This window comes from Saccostrea cucullata, unplaced genomic scaffold, assembly GCF_032062105.1.
Source record: "Saccostrea cucullata isolate Sc308-1 unplaced genomic scaffold, CSIRO_AGI_Scuc_v1 ctg319, whole genome shotgun sequence".
Lineage (NCBI taxonomy): Eukaryota > Metazoa > Mollusca > Bivalvia > Ostreida > Ostreidae > Saccostrea > Saccostrea cuccullata.
The window spans coordinates 468,018-493,950 of NW_026920610.1; the positions used below are offsets into that span (position 1 = coordinate 468,018).

Sequence of the window (25,933 nt, forward strand, 5' to 3'; positions counted from 1 at the left end):
ACGTGCTCTCTGTCAACACTTTACGACGAAGGGGATCTATAGCCCGCTCCAGTTTCATCATTTGGGGACTAATTAACAAAGTCAAACCTATATTTAACAAGAGGCCCAAAGGCCTTCACAGTCACCTGAATTTAATGTAAATCTGTAAAAGATCCATTGATATTCAATTTGATCATTGCTGCTCACAAACAAGGAAGCAATCAGTTGATCACCAAAATACAGTGAAAACTCGTCAAAGTCAGATGTGTATTCCAAAATCTTGTCCAATATGGTGTAAACTTCAAGTCTCTTAATTTCAAGCATTTCCAATCATTTTAAATGTTGTTTAATCAGGAGTGTTGTCTAATTAGGCCAATTTCTTTGGAATAGTGGTGATTGGATTAGACAAGTTTAACTGTAGTTGGTTTCTGTCTGTGGTAATCTGTAACCACTCTACTTGCCTGTACATGTACATGTATGTGGTAGTGCTACCTACTTCGAAATTACTTCTCATGGGGGTTTAATTTTCCTTGTTTTCGAGGTATTAAGAGACCCTCAAATTCATGTCCATCCCAAAATTAAACATGTAATGTTATACATATATAACTAATCAACAATTCTTCATCCATGAAATCAAATTAAATCCCCCAAAAGCAAAACTGAAGAGTTTTTCCTCAAACCACGAAAATTTGACCCCACAAAAATATGTGATTTTACAGTATACTTCTATTTGACACTAGTGTTAGTAATCCTAATATAGGGTTTTAGCAAAAATTCTGGGCTTTTCTTCAAATATTGTTTATGGTACAAAATTAAATATTTTCAAAGTACTTTTGCCTGATGTTTATTTATTTTTTACACATCCACCGTAATGCTTCCCTGATAAGTCTCAAACTTTATGCCTTTGCAACTCACAATGTTTTATGTCTTTACACTGTAGCAAGTCTACAAGATTATAACAACACATGAATTCCACTTGTTTTTTCATAAAAAAAAACTGTTATAAGCACCAAGGCAACTAATTTAGTCACTAATTAGATGACATTTATTAGTCAGACTTTCAGGATCTCAACTAGAATAATGGTTAAACAAGGTTATGCAATTTATATCTTTGTCTTCATCAATAATACCAATTCTAAGTCAAGGTAAAAATTTCTTGTTTGAATATTAATTAAAATTCCTTAATCAATTTTTCAACTTAACTTCTAGTAATATTTTTCTGCAAATACATAATAAATGTATATTAAAATAATTTAAGTATAAATATACGACTTGAATTGCAATATCAATTCATCGAGTAAACACAAACAAATCTAGAACACTTTTTAAAGGTTAATAATTTATTTTTGCTCCACATCGACAGGTGCTTTTGTGTGTGACTGGTTTTCTATGTCTAATTTATCTTCTTTCTCAGCGTCATTTAGCTGTACAGGTAGCAGGTCTCCCCACTGTGACTCACAAGCCATGCGATACAAATCCCTGAAAAAAATGTAAACAGAAGTTTAGAAAATAAAATACAAGATAAAGAATTCTTTATTCTTTCTTCTTTCCCCCAAACTGATTACATGTAAATTGTGTCACAGAAACTGCCCTGCCACTAGGCATTCTACATTACATGTACTTTACTTGATGCACGTATTTGAATTTTCTGTCAGAGAGTGACAAGAGAGGGATCACAAGTAAGAATTACTGCCCTTTACTTTCAGTGATATTCCATCACAGTGACAAGAGTGAATACTTTAAAAGATATTCTATTAGAGTGACAAGAGTGAATACATGTAAGAGTTACTGCCCTTTACTTTCAGTGATATTCTATCAGAGTGACAAGAGTGAATACAAGTGAGAGTTACTGCCCTTTAATTTCAGTGATATTCTATTAGAGTGACAAGTGTGAATACATGTAAGAGTTACTGCCCTTTACTTTCAGTGATATTCTATCAGAGTGACAAGAGTGAATACAAGTGAGAGTTACTGCCCTTTAATTTCAGTGATATTCTATTAGAGTGACAAGTGTGAATACATGTAAGAGTTACTGCCCTTTACTTTCAAAGATATTCTATCACAGTGACAAGAGTGAATACATGTAAAAGTTACTGCCCTTTAATCTCAGTGATATTCTATCACAATGACAAGTGTGAATACACGTAAGAGTTACTGCCCTTTAATTTCAGTGATATTCTATCACAGTGACAAGAGTGAATACATGTAAGAGTTACTGCCCTTTAATTTCAGTGATATTCTATCAGAGTGACAAGGGTGAATACATGTAGAGTTTTTAAAGTGAGTGAGTTGGAGAGTGACTACACCTTCCTTTATAAACTTTTTCTACTAGAGAAGAACCAAGAGTTATTGTCCTTTACTTTCTATGATATTTCTTCCAAAGACAGAGTCTGTCCAATAATTTGTAGAGTTTTCTAAAGACAAGGAGTGCTTGTCCCTTACTTTCCGTGTCTTTTTCGGCTTATTATCCGGTTTTTCAGACTTCCGTCTTGACAGCACACTACACAGTGAGCAATCTTCTTCTTACTCTGCTCATTTACGTCCTGGAAGACAATTCTTGGCCATGTGTTTGTTATGTCTACAAACATCAAAGTACATTAATTATATTTCAGTTAAACAACAATAAACTTTGTCCAATGTCTACATTAGAGTATAGGTACATGTATTTTTAGATGCAAACACATGCAATTAATTTAATTGATGATTTATATAATATAGAAAACAAATATTAATGAATAAAAAAAAATGTTTAAAAAAATTACTTGTGATTTTAAGATGTTTAATAATAGAGATAAAGTATTTAAATGTATCTACCTTCAACTAAATCACCTCGCTTGAAAGTGACGAAGCTGTATCTTTCTGTTGCAAAGATTTTGTGTTGCTGCTGACAAATAAGACAACAAGATTAAAGTTACTGCAATTTAACTTGAACAATTTTTTCCATCTATACATAAGAAAAGATTCAATTTATACTGTTTTGCAGTTTTTCCATGATATCATATTATATACCTTTCTAAAGACATAGATAGACATGCTTGACAGGGAAAAATTGATTTTTACATAGTTTAATACTAGCACATTTAAACCATTTAGTTTAATAAATTTTCCTGTGCACAAAAAAATTTCTGTAACAAGTTACCTCCCCTCTCCTTGGTTGGTGATGAACCTGAAAATTACAGGGTAATGTTTCTGGACCACATTTAAATTTAGGGCAGTGTTGATTATGTGGACACTGAAACAGCAAAGTACAATGTATATAAATATTTCTATACATTAAAAATTCTTTCCTGCAACTCTTTCATATTTTATTTCCTAAAACTTTCATTTTAAGAAATTGATTTTTTTTTTGGGGGGAAAAAACTTTTCAATAAATGACAAAAAGTAACTTCCAAGTACTTATCACATGGAAAATTATATCTTGAAAATTAATATAATGCTAAAGTATGTAAAAATAAAACACAGATAACACAAAACAGAAATAATAAACATGAATAAATCATATTTACATACAGGAGCAAATATATTCACATCCATTTCATCAACATCTACCCCTTTGTCTCTCTGAAATAAGAGAAAATACAATTATCTGGGTACTGTTATTTGGTAATTTACTGTATATGAATTAGACTATAATATGAACAAACTCAAATTTACACTAGAGATTCAATCTTCAGCAAGTTTGTCCATGTGTTTTTTGATTCACAGAAGTCTGTTTTCTGCACTCACCCTTAAGAGTCTTCGGCGAGCTTCTTGTATTGCCAGAAAACCATTATATGTCCCAACATCCACTAAAACCTTACAGAAATCAAATGGAGAAATGGAGAGTCTACTGAGATTTCAATTTTGGCAACTATCAAGTTTTATTTTTTTTTGAAGAAATCTGTCATAATAATGCTTAATGAACTAACTTCAAGGAGATTTCAAGGAAAATATATTATAATGTACATGTATAAGAAGTTTAAATAAAAGAAAATTTCATCAATAAAGATAAAGAAAAAAGATACCAATAAAGCTTACAAAATAATTATTAGTTCTGCTCCAGAGATCTTTGACTAACTGTAGCCGTTCACTCTGCATAGGAAAGTCCATTAAAGTATAGGCACAGATCACCAGGGAGAAACCACCCTATAAACAATGGAAAAACTGACGAAAGTCATAAAAACATTGACTGAAGCATGTCTTACTTTACTGTTGTTCATTGGCTCTAAATCTTTCTTTACAGGATGTAAGTAAACTCACACTTTGGACTGATGGCAGTTTGTCTCTGAAGAAGACATTGGGTATCACCATGTTTTGTCTGTTTACATCACCCTCTGTGAAAAAAAAAATCCATATAAATACAAAAGCAGATTTTCAGCAATTTAGTTTTAAAAAAATTGAAGCAACATGCATATTTGCATAGTGTAATCACAACCAATATTTACATGTATTTTTTTTCTACCTTTTAATATGCGAGCAGCCATTTTGTTCATTTCCATGGCGTTATCCACACAGTAGAACTGTTTAACTGTCTGTGGCCAGACTGTGTTGGTTGCCCTGTAATGCAGACAAATAAGATAAAATAATGACATATTAAACATAAAAAATACATGTATTTCTGTTTAAATTGCAAAAAATATTCATGTACGTTCATACATCCATACAAAATTGAGTATTTGTGTTGTACATAGTCAATAATGCCTTGAACTTATGTATATTTACTATGGATAATTGTTTTTTTCATAAGTGTGGAATGAAAAGCATTTTTCAGTTGTAGATGTAAGTTACAACAATGCCTCCAACACAAGCTTAAATTGTCAGTAATCATTAGCTCAGTCTAATTGAAATTAAATGTTAGATCCGCTCGCATACTGGTACTCGCTACACTAACATCTAACAACATCCCATCGAGGGTCACGTCAGAGGTTAAATTCGGATTCTTGACTTATTCGCTTCAACAACATACGATGATTTTGCAGGCGATAATTTGATCGGTTGATAGAGTTTGAACTCTGAAGTAACACTCTATGGGATATTGTTAGATGTTAGTGAAGCAAGTATGCAAGTGGATCTAACATCTAATTTTAATTAGAGACAACAATGTGTCACAAAGAGGAAGTTTTGAGTTTATAAAATTAAACTCTATAGACATCTTACCAGATAGCAGAGCCTATTCCTGACCCCATGTTCAACACACTCTCTGGCACAAAGTCAGGGTCACGTTTTCTTATCTGTACAGAGTGAAATTCAATTTAAACAACAATGTAAATTAAACATAGGTAATCAGAGATTACAGAGCTCACCTCAACGAATGTTTAAGTAAGGCAAAGTCACACAATTAACCAACAAAAAGTGTACAAAAATGAAAATATTCATGCAATTTTGATCTGATACTTTGAAATAGACCTGTATAAAAAATTCAAACTAGTTCTTCTTCATGAAAATGTAACTAAAATCCAGCATCTGAAGCAAATTTGAGAGTTTTCATCCCTTGATGCATCATTTGTGCAAGTTTGGTTTATACAATGTTATATAAGCCTTAAAGCATTTTGGTAATTGACCTGCACCCATAACTTTTACCTGGTCCATTATCTGAAAAATGTATGTTGAATTCAACATCCGAAGCAAGTCCATTAGTGTGCATCCTAAGATGTATCGTCCATGCAAGTCTGGTCATTAAAGAACTCATAGTTACTTGGAAATGAATCATGCACCAAAAACTTTAACCTGTTCACTCAACCAGAAAATGTAGGTCAGATTCAGCATCTGAAGCAAGCCTAGTAGGATGCATCCTTAGACGTATCATCCATGCAAGTTAAGTCATCATAGGGCTCATAGTATATTAGAAATGAGACCTGCACCAAAAACTGTAACCTGTTTACTCAACCCGAAAAAGGTCAGATTCAGCATCCGAAGCAAGCCTGGTAGTATGCATCCTTAGATGTATCATCCATGCAAGTTTGGTCAAATTAGGGCTTATAGTTACTTGGAAATGAAACCTGCACCAAATACTTTAACCTGTTCACTCAACCGGAAAATGTAGGTCAGATTCAGCATCCGAAGCAAGCCTGGTAGTATGCATCCTTAGATGTATCATCCATGCAAGTTTGGTCATTATAGTGCTCATAGTTACTTGAACACACTGTTCTCTAGGTCAGATTCAGCATCCAAAGCAAGTCCATTAGTGTGCATCCTAAGATGTATCGTCCATGCAAGTTTGGTCATTATAGTGCTCATAGTTACTTGGAAATGAGACCTTCACCAAAAACTTTAACCTGTTCACTCAACCGGAAAATGTAGGTGAGATTCAGCATCCGAAGCAAGCCCGGTAGTGTGCATCCTTAGATGTATCATCCATGCAAGTTTGGTCAACATAGGGTTTATAGTTCCTTGGAAATGAGACCTACACCAAAAAGTGCACCAAAAATGTTAACCAGCTCCAAAAACATTAACCTGGTCATTCCTCTGCTGAAATTGCAGCATCTGAAACTTTGACTGGTACAATGAAACACACTAGAAGGATCTTCCATGCATGTCTATTCAATATAGGACACAGAAGTATTTAAAAAGAAAACTGCTCCAAAAAACTTAACCTGGGACGCCGACACCGACGCCGACGCCGACACCGAGGGTATTACATAAGCTCCCCCAACTTCGTTGAGGTGAGCTAAAAACAGTATTTATCAAGGTATGCTTCTTCAAGGAATAAAATAACTATTTTCAAATTAAATACTTTCATTTCAAAGATTAAGGTTCGATAACCCTCTGATAAGGGAAATAACTGTCACTGGGATTTTAATGACTTTTTACATGTACATCTATTCTTAAGTGAAAGGATGATAATTGTCACAACCTATACTGATACATGTATATGCTCTTTAAATAAATTAGATTTCTTTGGAAAACCATCAACATTAAAGCTAAATTTTGAACAATAAAACAAAGGGATGATGGAATTACTTTAATTAATGTAGAGAAAACTGATACCTCAGTAAGACACTGGGTTAATACACTGTAGTTTGGGATCAGTCTGGCATTTGTATATTTCAAAGCAAAATCTGCATTGTACCTGTAAATACATTGGTTTTTGATCTTTAATTTAAGTTTGTTGTGATGCATGATTAAGTATCACTTATATACTGTAACATAGGTCTGTTTTGATTGGTTGTTAACTTACACTATAGGTTTGTTGTGGTGGGTGGTTCTTCGTAATTCTCGTTTTATGTTATCCAGAACATTCAGCTGTATTTGTCTTAGTGCCTTCTCATCTTCTTCAGTCAGAGAATCTGTATTTACTAGTGCTAAATTCACAAATTGAAACTTTTTTTCACAGAAATAATAACTTACATATCTGAGTGATTACATATCAGTCACTACTCTCTAATATTTCATATGTCTTTTTCTTTTTACAAACTATTGCAAGTACATGTATATAAATATTAATCTTTTTCGAAGAATCCCTTCAACTTAATTTATCATTTAGCATACATACTGAGTAAGTAAAAACCTTGACAAAATATTTCATGTGCTTGTTGTTACCTTCTAACTTTGTGCGTTGTTTGACAGACAGTCTTTGTATGATTTCTGGTTCCAGGCGCTGGGCTTTAGCTGTCAGGGACAAGATCGTCTCTGGAAATCTACGAGCGGTCAGCTGATTGTAGAGCGTCATACCTTCTTCATTCAGTGTCTTATAACCAGAATCTAAACATAACATACTTTTCTCAGTGAAAAAGTTAATAATATCGATAAATTTTCAAATCAACAAATTGCATTTTTTACATGTGAAAATACATATGATAGACTGATAGTAGAACAGTCAGCAGTGCTTGACTAATGTTATTATCTAAAATTACTTACATTGTATTTATAAAATAGGTGCAACATTTGTAGACTTTAATGACAAATGTAAAGATAAGCCTACAAAAAAATATTTGTATACCTTTGTAAATTACATCAAGTGCCTTTTCCATTAATTTGGGAATTTCTATGACCTTTCTTGACCTAATGACCCCTGGATGTTTTTTGTACTTCGGGCCTTGCTCTGTTACTTGGATTTTGTCCATTGCAGCAGGATCTACTCTGGCATTGTTTGGGAAAAGTCTGGGAGATGCCAGAATGGATGGCTTTATTGGTTTATTTTCAGCGGTCCATTCTACTCTTGGGAAATTCCTAGATGAAGTTTGGGTCATGCGGTCTTCTTCTGAACTGTCTGTATTGTTCGAGCCATTTTCATTCATTGAATTATGTAGGCTACATCTTATCTATAAGAAGATTGTTAACATGTTAATGCAAAGTAAATTTTCAAAGTTCCCTGATCAATCATCAAGTGGTGGAAAAGAGTGGTTTGGTTCTGTCATATATTCATATATCTATAATTGAGCATTACAAACTCAAAAAGAAAAAAGTTTATGCAGCATTCATTGATCTGAAAAAAGCATTTGATACTATTTGGAGAACAGGTCTATTTTACATACTTCTAAAAAATGGTGTTCCGAAGAAAATTTTCAATGTGATATATTCTATGTATGCAAGCACCACGAACAAAATAAAGTTTCATGAGGGGTTAAGTGAACCCTTTATATCTCAAAGGGGTGTTAAACAAGGTGATGTATTAAGTCCCTTACTTTTTAACATTTTCATAAACAAAATTGTTGATGAATTGAATAGTATCGATTCTGATCTGATATTGGTAAAGGACACAAAAATACACTGCTTATTATATGCAGATGACTTAGTTTTGTTGTCAAGTAGTCCAGATGGTCTACAATGTGGCCTTAATACTCTTGAAAATTATTGTGTTAATTGGAAGTTTGAGATTAATACATCAAAATCAAAAATTCTTGTATTTAATTCTAATGGTAAAACCTTTTTAAACCATTTTACTATTAATGGTATCTGTATTGAAACTGTTGACAAATATTGTTATCTTGGTATAAATCTTAAATGTAATGGCAAATTTAATCTTGCTGCAGCTCGGTTAGTTGATAAAGCCAGAAAAGCATATTCAAGATAAAGAAATCCCCCGGTTTACATCATTCCTGTCAATTGCTTGAAAAATTATTTGATACTATGATAATTCCCATTTTGCTTTATGGAAGCAAAGTTTGGGGTATTGACTTTGTCCAAAAAAATTCTGGCTCAGCATCTTATGAAAAATTTCATATCAAATTTTTAAAAGAAATCTTAGGAGTCCATTGTAAAACTTCAAATAATGGTTGCTATTCTGAACTCGGAAGACTCCCAGTCAGATCAAAAATAATTATGTTTGCTATCAAATACCTTGATCATTTAATTTAAATGGAACATATACTGGCACATGAAATTTTTATCAAAACTAAAGAAACTAACACATGGTCTCTGTGTTTAAAAACTTGTCTTAATAACTTAGGATTTTCTTCTTTAACAATTTTAAATATGTCAATGAAACCAGTGCTTGGCATTATTAAACAACGCATTCATGATCAAATATTACAAGAACAAAATGCAAGTATTATGAATTCCTCAAAACTGTCTTTTTATCAGAACTTTTGTCTTAATAATAAAACATTATGTTGACAAACATTGCATGATAGACAAACAAAAATTAGAGTCACTGCTGAAAAAATTGGGTAGGTAGGTAGGAAAATTATTTAATTTTTTAAATTTATTTTGAACTATTTTAAAACCAAATTAAACATGTCATAGGTCATTTTTGGAAGCAAAAATGAAATACCACATGAATATAAGTGCACATAAAAACTTAGAAATTGAAAAAGGTAGAAATGAAAAAGGTATGTTGAAACTAATTAAAATGATAGGATATGTAAAGTATGTCAAAACTTTGATATTGAGGATGAAAAACACTTCATTTTGCTATGTCCAAAATATGAAGCACAGAGAAAAATATTCAAAACAAAATTATCCACTTTCCCTAACTTTAACCAAACAATTGATAATAATGACAAATTGTTAAAAGTATAAATGAATACTAGTTGTAAAAAGGTTCTTAAAATATTATCATCATTTTTATGTCAAATATCTGATATAAGAAAAATACTTTAGTTATAAATGAGTAACTACATTGTACTGAATCATATGTATGTATTTAGTATCTGATAAGTACAATACATAATTTGCTACACCAATTGTTTGTATTCTAGTTGTGTTCTACTGTATTTTCATACTTATCACTATGTTTTCTATGGGCCTTTACCAACTACTGTAATTGTGTTTGTGCCAATAAAATATTTGTATTTGTATTCATGGTGTGAGCATAAATTCTCATGACTGACTGTGAAACAAATCATTTCAAGGCAACGGTTAATAAAGAAAATACCTGTATTTGTTCTTTTCTTTGTAGAAATCGTGCACAAAGTCGACAAATTCGGACTGACATGGTTTGCGTTAAGGGGGCTGCCATCTTTGTTTTTATAACAAATAGAACCATTTTGTACAAACCTCTAAATTCCGAATTTTACGAACGTCCATAAAGACTGACCATTTTTGAGAAAAAAAAAATCTATTGAAAGATGGCTCTAAGTTATTATAGGTGCACTTTCTTGTATCAGTCATGAAAATAAATAAAAATATTAAAATCCGGAAATGATTTCAAGTACTACGTTAATGTAGCTACAAGTACAAGGGGGTGTGTATCGATCGTTAAAAAAAAGATAAACATCGAATATTAAAATGACGAATACAACTTCAAACATCGTTACCATTTTAAAAGAACAGAATATAGGTAACTCTCTCCCTCTTTCTCTCTCTCTCTCTCTCGTTTACTTTTATTGATTTGACAGCTTATTGCAATGTATATATGTCAGTGTTCTATATTAGCTATCCTTATTTATATCCAACAGGACTGACTGTCGGGGTATCAACTCTCCTCCTCATAAGCTACTTGTTCATGGCATACATAATATACCGTCCATATAAAGGTAGAGCCAATGCCCCGCCCACCTCTCCAAGTCCAGTGTTGTAACAACTACTGATCGAGGACAATCGTAAAATTTTATTTGGTTCGACCAAACGTTTGATTTCTAATGACATTTTAGAAATTGAAAAGAGGAATTCAGGAGCAGGATGCCAACATACCGATACTCTTAATTGATGACGATGAAGGAGTTGCTGTTAATTAACAGCGATCACGATTTTTGTAACTTACTGACGGTCACTACAATCATATACATATCTGTCGATGTATACGGTTGTTTAATTATATATTGCCAGGTGATCAGTAACATGCACATTTTTTCACAATTGAAGTCTTTATTATGGGAGTGAATTATGGTTTTAAAAAGCTTTGAACTTTCTTAAGATACGGACCAAGGCCCCTTTCCAATTTTTTTTCGACAAGCAATCGCAGGTACTTGTTTCTGTAATAAATTTTTCAACCTATTTTTATTATGGGTATTTTTTTCCTTTGCCCCCCCCTCCCCAACCAACTTCAAAAGATCTGTCTAATGGATTAATCCATTACCTTTTTTACTTAACTAAAGAGGAGAACGTATAATCGCAAAACATATAGGATTCATGAATTGATGTAATGATTAAAGGTTTATATGTGTGATTTAAGATTGAATTGTTTAAGATTAATGAAATGAAATTCCAGAAATTGTTTGTACATGTTTAATATATTGAATTAAAAATTATATATATTTTGATGACAGTAGAAATAAACAGTTTCCACCTGCATATGGAGTTAATGTTTCCTAAATGTTTTGAAATACAAGTATATATACTGGGAACAATTTCAAAAAACATGACAGAATTTTGTCAAAAAGTTGATGATGCAAGGATATCAATAATCTCATCAAACGTCAACATTACATTTAGCAAATTCTATGGTCGAAACAATGGTCTTGAAGGAAATACAATCTGCACGTCGTAGGGTTGAATGCTGACTGACGTTTTTCATACCAATTGTTAGGCCATTTTCACACTGATGTTTCGTTTATTCGATCATGGCAAAGAGCACACAATGGGTGTGAGCTTCGACAGGGGCCGTTTACTCCTCCATGCCACAAGACCCCATCTGTTTTACATTTGTAAGCTATAGTAAAAACATCATGCAGTAAATGAAAAGAATTCAAGTAGAAAACAATTGTATTCTTTAATGCATTTAAACATGATAAAAGTTTCTATATGAAAATATATTTTCTCTGATATGTTAATTAGAATTGTCCATGAAATCTTTTTGATACAATTATCTAAGGTTACGGTTTCTTTTCCGATTCCTTTCTTCCAAGTAAAACAAACACGGGCCATGTTATGGTAATCTTTTGGTCCTGGTAAATATTTTCCAATCTAAAATTTTAAACAAAAAAAACTTATTAATAAGCTATATGCAAAAAAATATATATAAAATCATATCTCAATCAATTTGATTTTAATCAGATTGATATCTCAATTTAAATATCATCTTTATACTAATAAAAAAATTCATTATCCTTAACGTTCCCCGGAGATATTACTGTTTTACTCTTTCCTCCAACTTACATTTTAGAAGCTCTTTATATCTACGTTTAGTTCTAATACAATTAGGTGCTTGTTCAATTTCTTATTAGATAAATACCACATCCAGCATGTATTTTGATCCCTGCCAGGTGACCACTGTCCCACAACGTCACTGACTGACCACATGTTCTGTATGACGAAGTTGGAGATCCCCCCCCCCATTTTCCCGGAATATATATTATCTCTTTAATGAACTTCATTATTCAGAAAAAATAGGATATCTAATTATTACCGATATCTAATTATTATCTAACTATTATATACACCTGAAAAGAAACGTAGTATGAAAATCCGACATTTCTATCATTTCTTTGCATTTTTACAGTAGACATATAATGTTGATTTTACGAACTATAATAAAAGATATAATGACGTACCTCTCCGATCCGGTAAATGGAAGATTTATATCCTGATACAGATTTTCAACATGGCGTCTCCTTGTGTCCCAGAACCCTTCCAGGTCATAACTGTAAAACTGATTAAAATAAACATACTTTAATTAGTACCAGATTTTCTCATGAGCTTTTTTTTAATTTTTGTTACATTCAGGAAGATAAATATCGCTACAAGAAGCAAAAATACCTTTTCTATGATCTTGTTGCCATCCTTACTATTAATTGTACTATTCCCGTACCCGTAAACTACCAGACAACCACCAGGTCTCAAAATTCTAGAAGTCAAGAGAGACATCGTCGGAAACCCACGGGTGATCTCGTCTTTACTTATCAAAGACGAGATCACCCGTGGGTTTCCGACGATGAGAGAGAGAAAAAAAACGCGGGAAAGTGATGCGTTTATAGACGTGCAATCTATTCTAAGTAAGATTATTACAGTTCTCATATTATCTTGGACTTTCAGTAAGGCGTGGTTTTCTCGGCGCTAAGTAATGGCGAATACTAGTAGATTCTCATTGGTTAAGAAATGAATAACATCAGAAACTTTAAACTGTTGTAGACAACGATGATTATGTCCCACCTCTGTGTCGTGAGAGAACTTGTCTATTTACTACACCAGTTGACATTCGGCCGAATTTCTGTCCTATGTACATTTCAACAGTGAAGGAAAGCTGTGTAAACAGAAGCTAATTAGGTAATGTCGAGAATACCACGCCTTACTGAAAGTCCAAACTAAGCTGATAATTGTCCTATTTCTCCTGCTGCTCAGAAGTCTTTTTTTCTCAAGATAGTAACTTTTTAATAAGAAAAAATTTAATACGCAAGGAGAAAGAAAGCTTCCTATCATCTAACTGTTCCTATCAAACAACTTTAAAGTTAATGAAATAAAACTGCAAAAATATCTTTAATTTTCAAATTAACGAATGGGGTACCTGTATTAGTTTACACGAGTAAGCAATAAGGATATTACTATCACAACTAAGGACAAAAAACAGTAATATAAAACATCAAGACGTCTAAGAATTCCATATGATCCCACCTTGTCACTTCCTTGTAGAATGGTTCCGGTTCTATCCAGTGCATTGCCTGAGCAACCGTAACCAGATCGACGCTGGAATCGGACAAGAACTCTAGCCATTCTCCATGGCTGGTGTGAAACACCAAGTTACTTTGACCGTGTGTTTGTCGTGCTGTGTTTATCTGGGTCTCACTAACATCCACCCCGATCACTTTATTGAAGTATTTACAGAGCGGGAGGGTGCTTAAACCAGTCCCACACCCTACATCAACCGCCGTATCTAAACTCCCTCTCCCAGTCTTACAGAAATTGGCAATAAAAGCATAGAGTTCCGGGGGATAAATGGGTCGGTACTTCTGGTATAGATGGGAGTGTTCCGAACCAACAAACAACTCCATTTTCCTGCAGGCCGAGAGAAAGATTCGACGAGTTAATGGCTTATGGGAACTAATTTTGGTGAAACATGACAGCATATCCTAACCTGAAAATCATTTTAAATATTAGAAATACATTAAATCCTCTTGTATTAATTATAAACAATGGGACGGTCAACTTCGGAATGGACATTTTTTCCGAACTTGCGCGCCCTTTTCCTTTAAAGCTACTTGTAAAATACATTTTACAACTTGCTGACAGTTATATTAATTATTACACTTTTCGTAAATGATTAACCACTGGCACTTGTTTCGTATACGGGACATCCCTACTTATTTGCCCGAAATTTAGTTGGATAACTTGCGGTAAAAATAAGTAGGAGTGCCCCGTATACGAAACAAGTGCTTGTGTGTTTAATGTCTTGTGTTTTATCTTTTGGATGTCTTTTGTTTTGAATAGGTGTTGTGTGTTTGACTTGTATATTTTCTTGATTATATTAGTTGAGACCTTCACCAGACCAGTTTTAAGTTCATTGATATAAGCATTCGACAGTAGTGACTGAGTACATTTAAGATGACACTGAGAGTTACTAGTATTTTCATTTCCCATATTCAGTTACTCTCTATATGGGACACGTCACCCGCGTAGCGCATTGATTACAGCGTCTGCTCTAGAGTTGCGAAGTGAGGAGTTGATCCTTAAGTCGCGGGTTTGAATCCCACTGTGTGATGTGGAGACCGGTCCTTCGGATGAGCCCGTATAAACCCAGGTCCCGTGTAGCAGTAGGTGCTGGCACGAAAAAGACCCCTCCCTGCTAAATGGCCCTAAATATAGCTGCTCAGTGCCGAGTAAAGGACAAAATTTGCAGCTCTCCACCGGCAAGAGGTGACGTCTCCATATGAGTGAAAAATTCTCGAGAAGGACGTTAAACAACATACAATCAATCAATGGGACAGTGCAGGGACCTATACCGTAGTATATAGTACATAGGTCCTTTATTAATTGACAGTGTACGTTCCTCAAAGGTTATTTTAGAACAATAAACTAACTTAATTATATTCAGTTCTAAACGGGATACATAATTCAATTCAATTCGTTTATCTCACGGGGACTCGACTGAAACTTAACTCACCAGTGGCCTACCTATCTAAGCTCAAGGTATGAGAAAACAGTCCCTCAGTACCGAGATCACATTGTTTACATTTAAATCAAAACCGGATATAAACATATCCAAATAAAAAAAAGCAAATTAATCCGGAGCAAATCAATCCGGATTGACATGATGCACCCGATACGAATTTCTATTTTTAAAAACTCTAAATAATTTGAATTCCTTGATTTCAAGGATATATTGAGAAAATAAATTCTTTAAAATTTATATTTATATATTTTGACACAAGAAATTTATTTTGACATCAGAAAATCATTTTTTAGGGGGAAGGTTTTTAAACTTTTTTTTTTTAAATTTTTTTTTTTAAATTATGTTTGCACTTTTTTTTGTGCATATATATTAATTGGAAAATTTAAAAATCCTCTCTCTCTCTCTCTCTCTCCTCTCTCTCTCTCTCTCTCTCTCTCTCTCTCTCTCTCTCTCTCTCTCTCTCTCTCTCTCTCTCTCTCTCTCATGACCTTTCTCTACTACTAACTCAATCTAACTATAAAGCAATTTTTATTTTGACGCCAAATTCACAAAAATGAAAATCATTTTTCACAATTGATAAACTAGGTTTATCGACTGTAAACTAAGTTTTACAAACCGTCTATTTTTTTAAAGTTTTATGTAAAACTATATTTTTGTTCCGAATGTTTTTAGTTTATCTGTCTTAATAAAGCGTTAACAATAGATTTTGTTGATAAACATAGATATATATAGTTTACAATCTATAGTTAAGAGTTGTTAATCATAGTTTCACAAATTGTGAAACTATATTTTGATCGTTTATAAACGGTTTGTTATAGTTTACAAATCGTGAAACTCTCTCTCTCTCTCTCTCTCTCTCTCTCTCTCTCTCTCTCTCTCTCTCTCTCTCTCTCTCTCATGACCTTTCTAGACTAATAACTCAATCTAACTGTATATAAATTTGTCTCAGTCTTATCGTTGCCTTATCATTTCACAATAGTCTATGTGCACTTGTCTTCCGTTATGTTGGCACTTTTCTGTTGCTCTCTTTTTTCTTCATTTCTTTACCTAAGTATGTAAAAATATATCATTTATGCTTTAATTATGTACTTGTTTTACATACAATAAACACTTTTCATTCTTTTTGTCTACAGATGCAGAAAGACCTACGTCATGTAGAGACGGGTGGATCCACGGTGGCGGTTCCTGTTACCTGATTCGGTCGATGACACAGCAATGGGCAGGTGCCCAGGTAAGTCAGTTTCTACGTTCAGTTCGAATTTTAAGATGATTTATTATCTTATTTTATTGAGCTCGGGGAGGAGAGGGGGGTTCACATCTCCATGACAAACATTTGTCAATTAGTATATTTTGATTCTGAATAAATCCTGCTGATGGCCCGACTAGAAGCTATCAGGTTCGTGAATGATGCAGGAGTATTAAGATATTATGTTTTCTATGGTGTTTCAACTTCTCAGTTTTTTCCTGCTTCTTATGAATTTAATCAATATTTCAACCATTTTACAGAAAATTCTTGAAAAATCAATTAATTGTGACACACATATCATATATATCTAGTCAAAAATTGCATACAATTTTAAATTCCTTTTACAGTCAGTTTGTGATTTCTTGGGAGCTAAACTTTTGATCATCGAATCATCAACAGAAAATGAATTTATTAAAAATCAGCTCTCAGCACTTACCATTAATCGTGAGTATTAACATTTGCATACATAAGTCTGCCAGACACTGTGAAATACGGTCATTTCGTCTAATAAGTGGGTAGCTGTGCAAATTTCGAGTACAGAAGAGAATTTAAAAAAAAAAAAACCTTTTGTAAATTGTTACGCTATACATGTACTGTAACTTCATCGTAGATTCTGGTTCCAATGACCTCTCAGCAAAATACTGGACAGCTGGAACAGACTTTCAGAACCCTGGGAAGTGGCTTTGGGGTAAAGACCACACCATGGGGTTCAGTAACTGGGCCGGGGGACAGCCCATTACTCACCACTGTCTGGCGCTTGATCCCCAAAACCAATATACATGGGTAGCAACCGACTGCGAAAGAAGCAACAACTTTATCTGTGAAATACAGTAAGTACGATGCCATTGGCTGGCCATGTGTATCAAATGATATCATTGGCTGGTCATATGTTTCAATAAAGTAAATAGGGCCTAAAGATTTCACTGGCTGGTCATGTGTATCAAATGTCATCATTGGCTGGTCATGTGTATCAAATGATATCATTGACGGTTCATATGTTTTCAATAAAATATATAAAGATTTCACCGGCTGGTCATGCCTGTCAAAAGGTAAATCTTGATATCATGGGATATACTTCTTTGAAAAAGTAACAAAATATACGAAATGAAAATTTCAGATACCATGCTTTTGTATTCATTTATGTTAAATGCAATGCATTATGTGTTTTAAAATGTTTGTAAGTAGTTTACTTCTCAACGAAAAATTTTTTCAAAGTACGTTAAGAGTCTACATCATTATATTTTACCATGGAGACACTTAACGCACTCTGAAAAAAAAATTTCATATTTTAGTGATGGAAAGATTTTATTTGTTATTTATCTTTCAAAAAACTAACCCTAACCCTAACCTCAAAAAAGAATTGATTTACTCCCGTCGAAAAGAGGAGAAGACGGGTATAAGATCCCTAGCCTCAGTCCAAATCTTTATCTTTCCAATTCATAGGTGTCAGTAACAAACGGGGGAGGCGAGCAATAAACCCAAAAGGGGTAAGCTGCATTTTCAATGCTTATGCGATGTATATATCTTTCCAAAATAAGTGGGGGCTCAGCTATTTATCAAAGACTAGAAAATTCAATATTAAATGAGTTAAAAAAAATGAAAACTAGAATTTTTTAATACAGTAATCTTAAACAGTCTTTCACCTCTTTTTTAAAGACCTTTTTCCCTTTAATTTTGTCAAAACCTCAAATATTTAAAACGTCAATATCTCAGGTCCTGAAGTGACTGTATCTAGAAAAAGTTATCCAACCAGGATCTGTTATTTATTATTTATCATACCGATTATTTTCTAGGAATATTGATCAATCTTTACATTTTTTTTCAAAGTGCGTTAATATGGTCGATATTAACGCACTTTGAAAAAAAAATTAATTTTTTCAAAGTGCGTTAGCTTTCCCAAATTTAACGCACTTTGAAAATTTTTTTCAAAGTGCGTAATTTTTTAAAGTGCGTTGTAACTGAACAGTGCATGAATATTACTTATTCTTTCAGGCTAGCATCGGGCCAAGATTCGACATTTGGGTGACACGTTGTTCTACATGCCAAAATAAGATGTTCAGATTCCAATCAATAGATGAATGTATAAGTGTGTGATTCCTTGTCTCTTTATGATATACAGTGTATACATATATACTTGATCATGATAAGAAACATGATTTGAAATACTGTACAGTTGAATGTTTAGCGAGGGTTTAATTTTGGCATAATTAGCGAGGGCGCTGAGATCGCTAAAATTAGATATCGCTAAAAAATTATTGGTTTCATTTTGTAATAACTTCTTTATGAATCATTTTAAAATCGCTAAAAATGCATATCGCTAAAAACTGAACACGAATATTTAAGGAGAAATCACTAAATTTGTGTCTCGCTAAAATTTCCACTTATACGGTATACACCATCTGACGTGAACCTTAAAGAGGCTACATAGAGAATACATGTATAAAGGAGCTGTCTTGTGGTATCACCTAGCAGCGTTCGCTTATAAAAGCGACAAACTATTTATGTAAACCCACCCAAACAATGACAAAAAGGAGGGGAGACCTCCTGTGAATTATTTTAACATTTGTTTGGTAAAATAACTTTCACTTAATCTCGGACCACTTCTTTCCGGGTATCTTGATTAACCCTTCGAAACAAAAATCTCTTTTAAAGTTGACAATATTATGTATATGTTAGAATGAAAAAAAGCTGTTCGCTAAAAATTATCAACTCCATACCACCCAACCCCCATAACCAATAGTTTAATTATATTAAAATACTATGAATCAAACAAATTTTTACAGAAACAAGTGCCTGCAGGGAAAATGTCAGATATACAAATAACTTTACGAGATACATGTCTATGATATAAAGCTTAGAATACTGAACCAGTGTTTCTTATTTGAATTTAGGAAATACTCGTTATTAGTAATCTCTCTCTCTCTCTCTCTCTCTCTCTCTCTCTCTCTCTCAGATTACGACTGTCCCGAATCTAGACCAAAGACCTTTAATGGAATTTCCGCCTCTTATAGTTATCAGATCGTCGCAAAATGAGCGTGTGTCAATCGTACGTCATGTTGCTAACTTGCTACTATTTCTGTTGTTTCTGTCTCATTCCTATAGGTTTATGTACTAAGGAACATATAAACTAGAGGTACTGTGAGCACTGAGCTCACTAAATGATTCACCGCCTCTCGGCAGATTATAATGGTTAAGTCCACGTTTTGCGCTGGGGGACCAGAAATTAAGACAGATCAAAAACTAAAATAGGAGGTCTCAATGGCATTATTCAATAAAGAATCTGTGAATATATCAAGTATCATTAAATTTTATTCAGTGGTATAGGAGGATTTGCGGGTAAGAGATGGGTATTCTTTAATATTGAAGAAATTTTGCCATTTTGGCAGTGTCGATGTACATGTTTGCTATGGGAAACCCAAAATATCTTTCCAATCAAAAAGTAAAATAACAGGTCACAATGGCACTATGTAATAAAGAATACAGACAGACAAACAGACAGGGCAAAAACAATATACGTGTACGTCTCGGATCTATCGATCAGGGCGCATAAAAAATAAAATTACCGTACGTACCTATTATTACACAGTGTATTATCAAGTTTAAAGTCTTTATAATTAGTATGATTTTTATTAACAAGACGTATTTGTGAAACTCTATGCGCCCGGCGGCAACAAAGTTCGAAAAAGCTATTTTTAGAATATAGGTTATATCAAGGTCACAAAGTCATTGACCTTGGTGTTATTTGTAAGAACTTTATTGGTGGAGTATGCATACCAAATATGAAGTCTCTATCTCCTATGTTTCAAAAGTTATGGCGAAAGTTCGAAAAAGCTATTTTTAGCATATAGGTTATGTCGAGGTCACAAAGTCATTGACCTTGGTGTCACTTGAAAGAACTTAATTAGTGGAGTATGCATACCAAATATGAAGTCTCTATCTCTCATGGCAGGCTTTAGAAAGGACAAGTCCTGTACAGACCAGGCCACTCTACGTATAATAATCGAACAGTCACTGGAGTTGCAGTCAACACTTTATCTTAACTTCATAGACTTTGAAAAGGCCTTTGATAGTGTTGATAGAAAAGTCATTTGGAAACTACTACAGCATTATGGAACGCCTCCTACCTTTATCAACCTGATACAACAATTGTATGACGAGGCAACATGCCAAGTCATCCACAATGGAAAGTTTACTGAAGCGTTTGAGGTACAGACTGGGGTTAGACAAGGCTGTCTGCTGTCACCAATGATTTTTCTAGTGGTAGTGGACTGGATCATGCGGGAGACAACAAAAGATAGTAAGACAGGAGTCCAGTGGACTTTCACTCAGTGTTTGGAAGACCTTGACTTTGCAGATGATCTATGCCTCATGTCCCAGAAGAGCATATGCAGCTCAAGACAAATAGGCTTGCAAAAGAAGCAGCAAAGTCAGGTCTAAAGGTGAACATCGAAAAGACAGAGGTGATGCGGCTCCACAACAAACAGCAAACACCAGTTACACTTGGAGAGCACAACCTTAAAGATGTAGACTCCTTTACATACTTAGGCAGCATCGTCACAGCCACTGGTGGAACAGATGAAGACATAAAAGCTAGAATTAATAAAGCCAGACACATCTTCACCACCCTCAAGCCTGTGTGGAGTTCAACAGCACTATCCACACACATAAAACTCCGCATCTACAACACCAATGTTAAGTCTGTGCTCCTCTACGGGTCTGAAACATGGAGAGTCACCAACACCACCTCCAACAAACTACAAGCCTTCGCTAACAGATGTCTGCGCCACATATTAAACATCAGATGGCCAGAAACTATAAACAACAAGAACCGGTGGGAAAAAACAAATCAAGACCCAATCACTAAACAAATAGTCTGTAGAAAGTGGCGGTGGATTGGACATACCCTTCGAAAACCACCAGGAGACATTACACGCCACTCACTCGAGTGGAACCCACAAGGCAAATGGCGAGTTGGGCGTCTCAGGAAAACTTGGCGAAGGCCATGTGAAGAGGAGATCAGGCAATGTGGACACACCTGGGAAAAACTGAAAAAGGCTGCCCAGAATAGAGTGCGGTGGAGAACTGTTGCCGAGGCCCTATGTTCCACCAGGAACCAAAATGAACCATGATCTCTCATGGTTTAAAAAACTTCTATGACGTCACCCATTGTAATAAGTATAGGTATATTTTACCGATTCAACCAGCAATAGTTGGATATTTAAAGATCCAACTGGCCATCAGTTGGACATTTCAAATATCCAACTGCCTATCGGTTGGATATTTCAAATATCCAACCGAGGTGCATAAAACATTAAACAATAAACAAAGGAGATAAAACAGTTTTTAAATATATTTCCAATGCACATGAAAAATAACAATTAATCCAAATTTGCCATACTATTACAATTAATTTCAAGTGCACATGGAATTACCGCAATTACTTCACATTTATCGTGTTTCAAATGCACTTCCAATGCTCACAGAAATAAGAATTCATCCGAATTTTGCACACATTTAAAAATGTTTTGTCTTTTTGACCATTTTTGACACTTTCCCACACGTAAATTTATTTTCACCTTGAATGTTAAAGAACACTTCTTATTGCTGTATATTATTTCTGGGTCCGTATTAATGTAAATCCCTTCAGATTATCCGAGATTCATCTCTGTTTCATACTTTTGCGGCATACTTCCCAAAGCAACTTAATTAATTGACAGCCCATCCATTTTTCGACACCGTTATTATTATTCCAGATCTTGATATGGAATGTTCTTAAAGCAGGTTCCGCATAGCACCACCAATCTTTTTATCTGTTTATAAGCACTACTTTAAGTATTGTCCGAATGGAACTCCATGAGAACCCAACACTTTTCCTCAGCAACCCATCATCTCATAATATGTAATGACAAATTCCCAACCTTTTATCAAAATTCTGTAGTTTTCAGCTTTCAGGTCAAAAGTATTCAAAACACCATCTGAACCTCTCTAATTTACTTTGGATTTAAAAATACAATGTACTCTTCGTCTGATTTCATGCATGACTGTTCAGTACAATGAAAAGGGTTGAAATGACATCAACACCGTGTAGTTTCATGCTCACTAGTCCATGAATAAAAGGGGTGTTCGATTAGGCTATTGTTTTCTGTCACAGTTGGATATTCAAATGGGCTAAATCCTATTGTATTACAGCAAAGTTGGATATTTGAATGGGTAAATGTTTCTTTGGGGCCCAAAGTAGGGAATTTTTTTACCTTAAATAACCGATAAATAGTTTAGAGAAAACATCCCCTCCTCGGGCCTTCGGCCCTCGGAGAGAATGTTTTCTCTAAACTATTCAACACCATCTCGTTATTTATCCCTTACTTAAAAGTTATGGCGAAGGTTAAAGTTGACCACAGGCAGACGAAGAGATAAACAGACAAACAGACAGGACAAAAACAATATACACCCCGGATCTATAGATCCAGGCGCATAAAAATGTATTACGTTAAGTGCTTGTGCTTCAAGTATAATTCTTAAGTAATGAAACATTCACAGTGCGGTTAGCCTTAGTCTATTATACAATGACTGGGTCCTTTCCTATCCATTCATTTTAAACCACAAGAAATTGTGCATGACTTTCCGGGAAATGAAGATAAGCAGGACTGAATTTCTGGCAGAAAACCTTTCCATAAAGTTGGTTGGAGGTTTTGTATATAAACTTAGCTGCAGATCTGTAGCGTTATAGTTTTATATATTTGTATTTGACCATAACGCTTACAGATCTCTTAACGCAAAAAAGGTGCAATTTACGGCGCAATATTTTTTGCGCATTTTGGGGAGAATTTCTCCACTTTCTAGCATTTCGTCAATCAACTACCTTTCACTCCCTAATTCTAGGCACATTATTTAACTAATCTGTATATTTTATCCACCTCCCAACCCTTTATAGTCGTCTCTACACGTGATAAACTTGATTGATTAAAATCATTTGTTATATTGCTGAAAATTCACTTCAAGCGAGTTTATTGCCTGTAGAGACAACTATAAATGGTTGGGAGGTGGATAAAATATACATATTGGCTACAGAATATGTCTAAAATTGGGGAGTGAAAGGTAGTTGATTGATCAATGCTAGAAAGTGGAGAAATTCTCCCCAAAAGTGCGCAAAAAACATTGCGCCGTAAATTGCACCTTTTTTGCATTACGGGATCTGTAGCGTTATGGTCAAAATCAAATATATAAAACCATAACGCTACAGATCTGCAGCTAATATAAACTGAGTATTACAATTATAGAGACCATCTACCTTGGCAAACATTGTGATAGATTTTGGCAATCGGCAATCCTCGGCTGACTCCGCTATGCTCCATTCAAACAGTTAGTGTGCGAGGTATATGAGGCGCCGTTTTTGGTATTTACTGCCAAAAAGTGATATCACCTATTCGAACAAGTGATATCACATATTTAGATTTTGAATAAGTTATATCACCTATTCGAATAAGTGAGTATTGATCACCCATTCAAATAGGTGATATCACCTAATCGAAAAGGTGATATCACATTCAAAATCTGAATAGGTGATGTCACTTATTCAAATAGGTGATATCATCATCTATTCAAATTATTTATGAAATAACGGCTCCCAAGATTATAGGTCCCCAGAGACATATATATTATCATCGTCTCAAGCCACGGTCCGGAGTCCGCATATATAGCTCTCTCCAGATGGGAGAAGAGCGTACATTTTGGCCATGGTTTGCGACGATGATATATTATATGTCTCTGAGGTCCCTTAATCTTATTTACTTTCACTTTCGTTTTATAACTCATCATTCTAGGAGACAATGGACTACAGTTTTGCATTCAATTTTAAGCAACCCAATAGAAACTGTAGTTTGTTTGGCTCACAAAATAATTCATTTCACTAATTATCTATCATGTATATTGTAAGAAAAATCGTGAAAAACGTATGAAAACGGGTTAGTCCGAATTTTCTGGGTTCCAGTGATAATCTATTTATTTAAGGGAGCATTCATTATTTATAGTTGTAAGTAATTCAGATAGGAGATATCACCCATTAGAATTGGTGATATCACCAATTCAAATTGAATAGTTGATATCACCTATTTTTATAGGTGATATCACTTATTCGAATCATTGGCGTCGGAAGCAAATTGAAAGTGGGGGGGGGGCTAAGTGTAAGAAAAAATTTTTTGGTACCTCCAAAAAAACCTGACAAGCAAAAAAAAAAAAAAAAAAAAAAAGGAAATGTCAATTTACAAACAAGAAAATCCTATTTAGTGGGGGGGGGGGGGGGGGGGGGGGGGGTTGGGGGTAGGTTCGAACACCAGTACCAAAAATTTTCTTCCAAACACCAACACTTCTCCCAATTTTAACCTATACTAAGACGTATCTGTGGAAAGTGGGGGGGGGGCTAAACTTACGAAGATATGTTCAATTATGTCTATACTACGTATATATTTGGAAAAAGGGGGGGGGGCTAAGCCCCCCCCGGTTCCGACGCCTATGCGAATAAGTGATTTCACCCATTGGAAATGAATGGGTGATATCACAAATTCGAATAGGTATTATTATATAATTGAATAATTTCCATCTCTCTGATTGGCTGAGATCCAACTATGTTAGAAAAATACTACGTTGTATTGACCTGCACGTGACGTTTCAGGTGAATACAAGGATTTATTTCCTCTACATTGATCTAAAAATAGATCGGAAAATTCCAAATTGATACAAATTGTTTGGGAAAGCTATTTAAACGGCTATGACTTTTTTTTATCATTTGAACAAAACATAAGCGGGTAAATATTTTCGGGTGAGGGTGGTAATAGGGGATGCAGGGGCCCCCTCCAACACTTTTACCGAACGGTAATTTTTACTTTTTTGGTGTCAGTTTTCCCAGATGATATATATATTCCTCTTTTCAAAATCTATCCCATAAAAAAGACTGAAATTATATTCTTCTTTTCATGGCAACTAAAACTGATTAAAAAAAAAATTTCAAATTGATACAACTGCTATGGTGAGGTTTATTTACATTTCAATGCTGCTTCTCTCTTGTATTTGGCTAGGACTTGATTAAATGCAAACAAGTACTGAGCTGTATCATTTTATCAGTGAATCATATAATAAAACACTTATTGCTGTTTTTTCGGTCAATACAGTGATTTAGCCATCTTCGAAGTACAATATTCACCTCGCCCTCTGGGCTCGGTGAATATTGTACTCCTCAGATGGCTAAATCACTGTATTGACCTCAAAAAACAGCAATAATTGTATAATATCACCTATTCGAATAAGTGATA

The 25,933-nt window shown here is 34.3% G+C and overlaps 3 protein-coding genes and 1 long non-coding RNA gene across 4 annotated transcripts; 2 read left to right on the top strand and 2 right to left on the bottom strand.

Annotated features, from left to right (window-relative positions):
* Positions 1-1,301: 1,301 nt before the first annotated feature.
* Positions 1,302-10,414, bottom strand: LOC134253148 (methyltransferase-like protein 17, mitochondrial). The gene is made up of 15 exons (XM_062735660.1): positions 10,274-10,414; positions 7,898-8,219; positions 7,498-7,659; positions 7,136-7,259; positions 6,946-7,027; positions 5,116-5,189; positions 4,421-4,515; positions 4,219-4,292; positions 3,997-4,104; positions 3,706-3,774; positions 3,490-3,540; positions 3,119-3,211; positions 2,794-2,863; positions 2,422-2,557; positions 1,302-1,458 (listed from the first exon to the last, which is right to left on the bottom strand). The coding sequence occupies exons 1-15, from the start codon at positions 10,382-10,384 to the stop codon at positions 1,320-1,322; spliced, it is 1,710 nt and encodes a 569-aa protein (XP_062591644.1). The 5' UTR covers positions 10,385-10,414; the 3' UTR covers positions 1,302-1,319.
* Positions 10,415-10,577: 163 nt separating this feature from the next.
* On the top strand, positions 10,578-11,631 carry LOC134253644 (uncharacterized). Its single transcript, XR_009989151.1, has 2 exons — positions 10,578-10,678; positions 10,797-11,631. It is a non-coding gene; the product is annotated as an uncharacterized LOC134253644 (long non-coding RNA).
* A 335-nt stretch (positions 11,632-11,966) lies between these two features.
* LOC134253351 (putative methyltransferase DDB_G0268948) lies at positions 11,967-16,424 on the bottom strand. Its single transcript, XM_062735884.1, has 6 exons — positions 16,373-16,424; positions 13,888-14,347; positions 13,036-13,123; positions 12,831-12,928; positions 12,039-12,243; positions 11,967-11,989 (listed from the first exon to the last, which is right to left on the bottom strand). The coding sequence occupies exons 2-5, from the start codon at positions 14,337-14,339 to the stop codon at positions 12,153-12,155; spliced, it is 729 nt and encodes a 242-aa protein (XP_062591868.1). The 5' UTR covers positions 14,340-14,347; positions 16,373-16,424; the 3' UTR covers positions 11,967-11,989; positions 12,039-12,152.
* On the top strand, positions 16,353-18,722 carry LOC134253633 (perlucin-like). The gene is made up of 5 exons (XM_062736203.1): positions 16,353-16,433; positions 16,516-16,613; positions 16,976-17,072; positions 17,239-17,458; positions 18,621-18,722. Exons 1-5 carry the CDS (start codon positions 16,385-16,387, stop codon positions 18,652-18,654), a joined length of 498 nt encoding a protein of 165 aa, XP_062592187.1. The 5' UTR covers positions 16,353-16,384; the 3' UTR covers positions 18,655-18,722.
* The last annotated feature ends 7,211 nt before the right edge of the window (positions 18,723-25,933 follow it).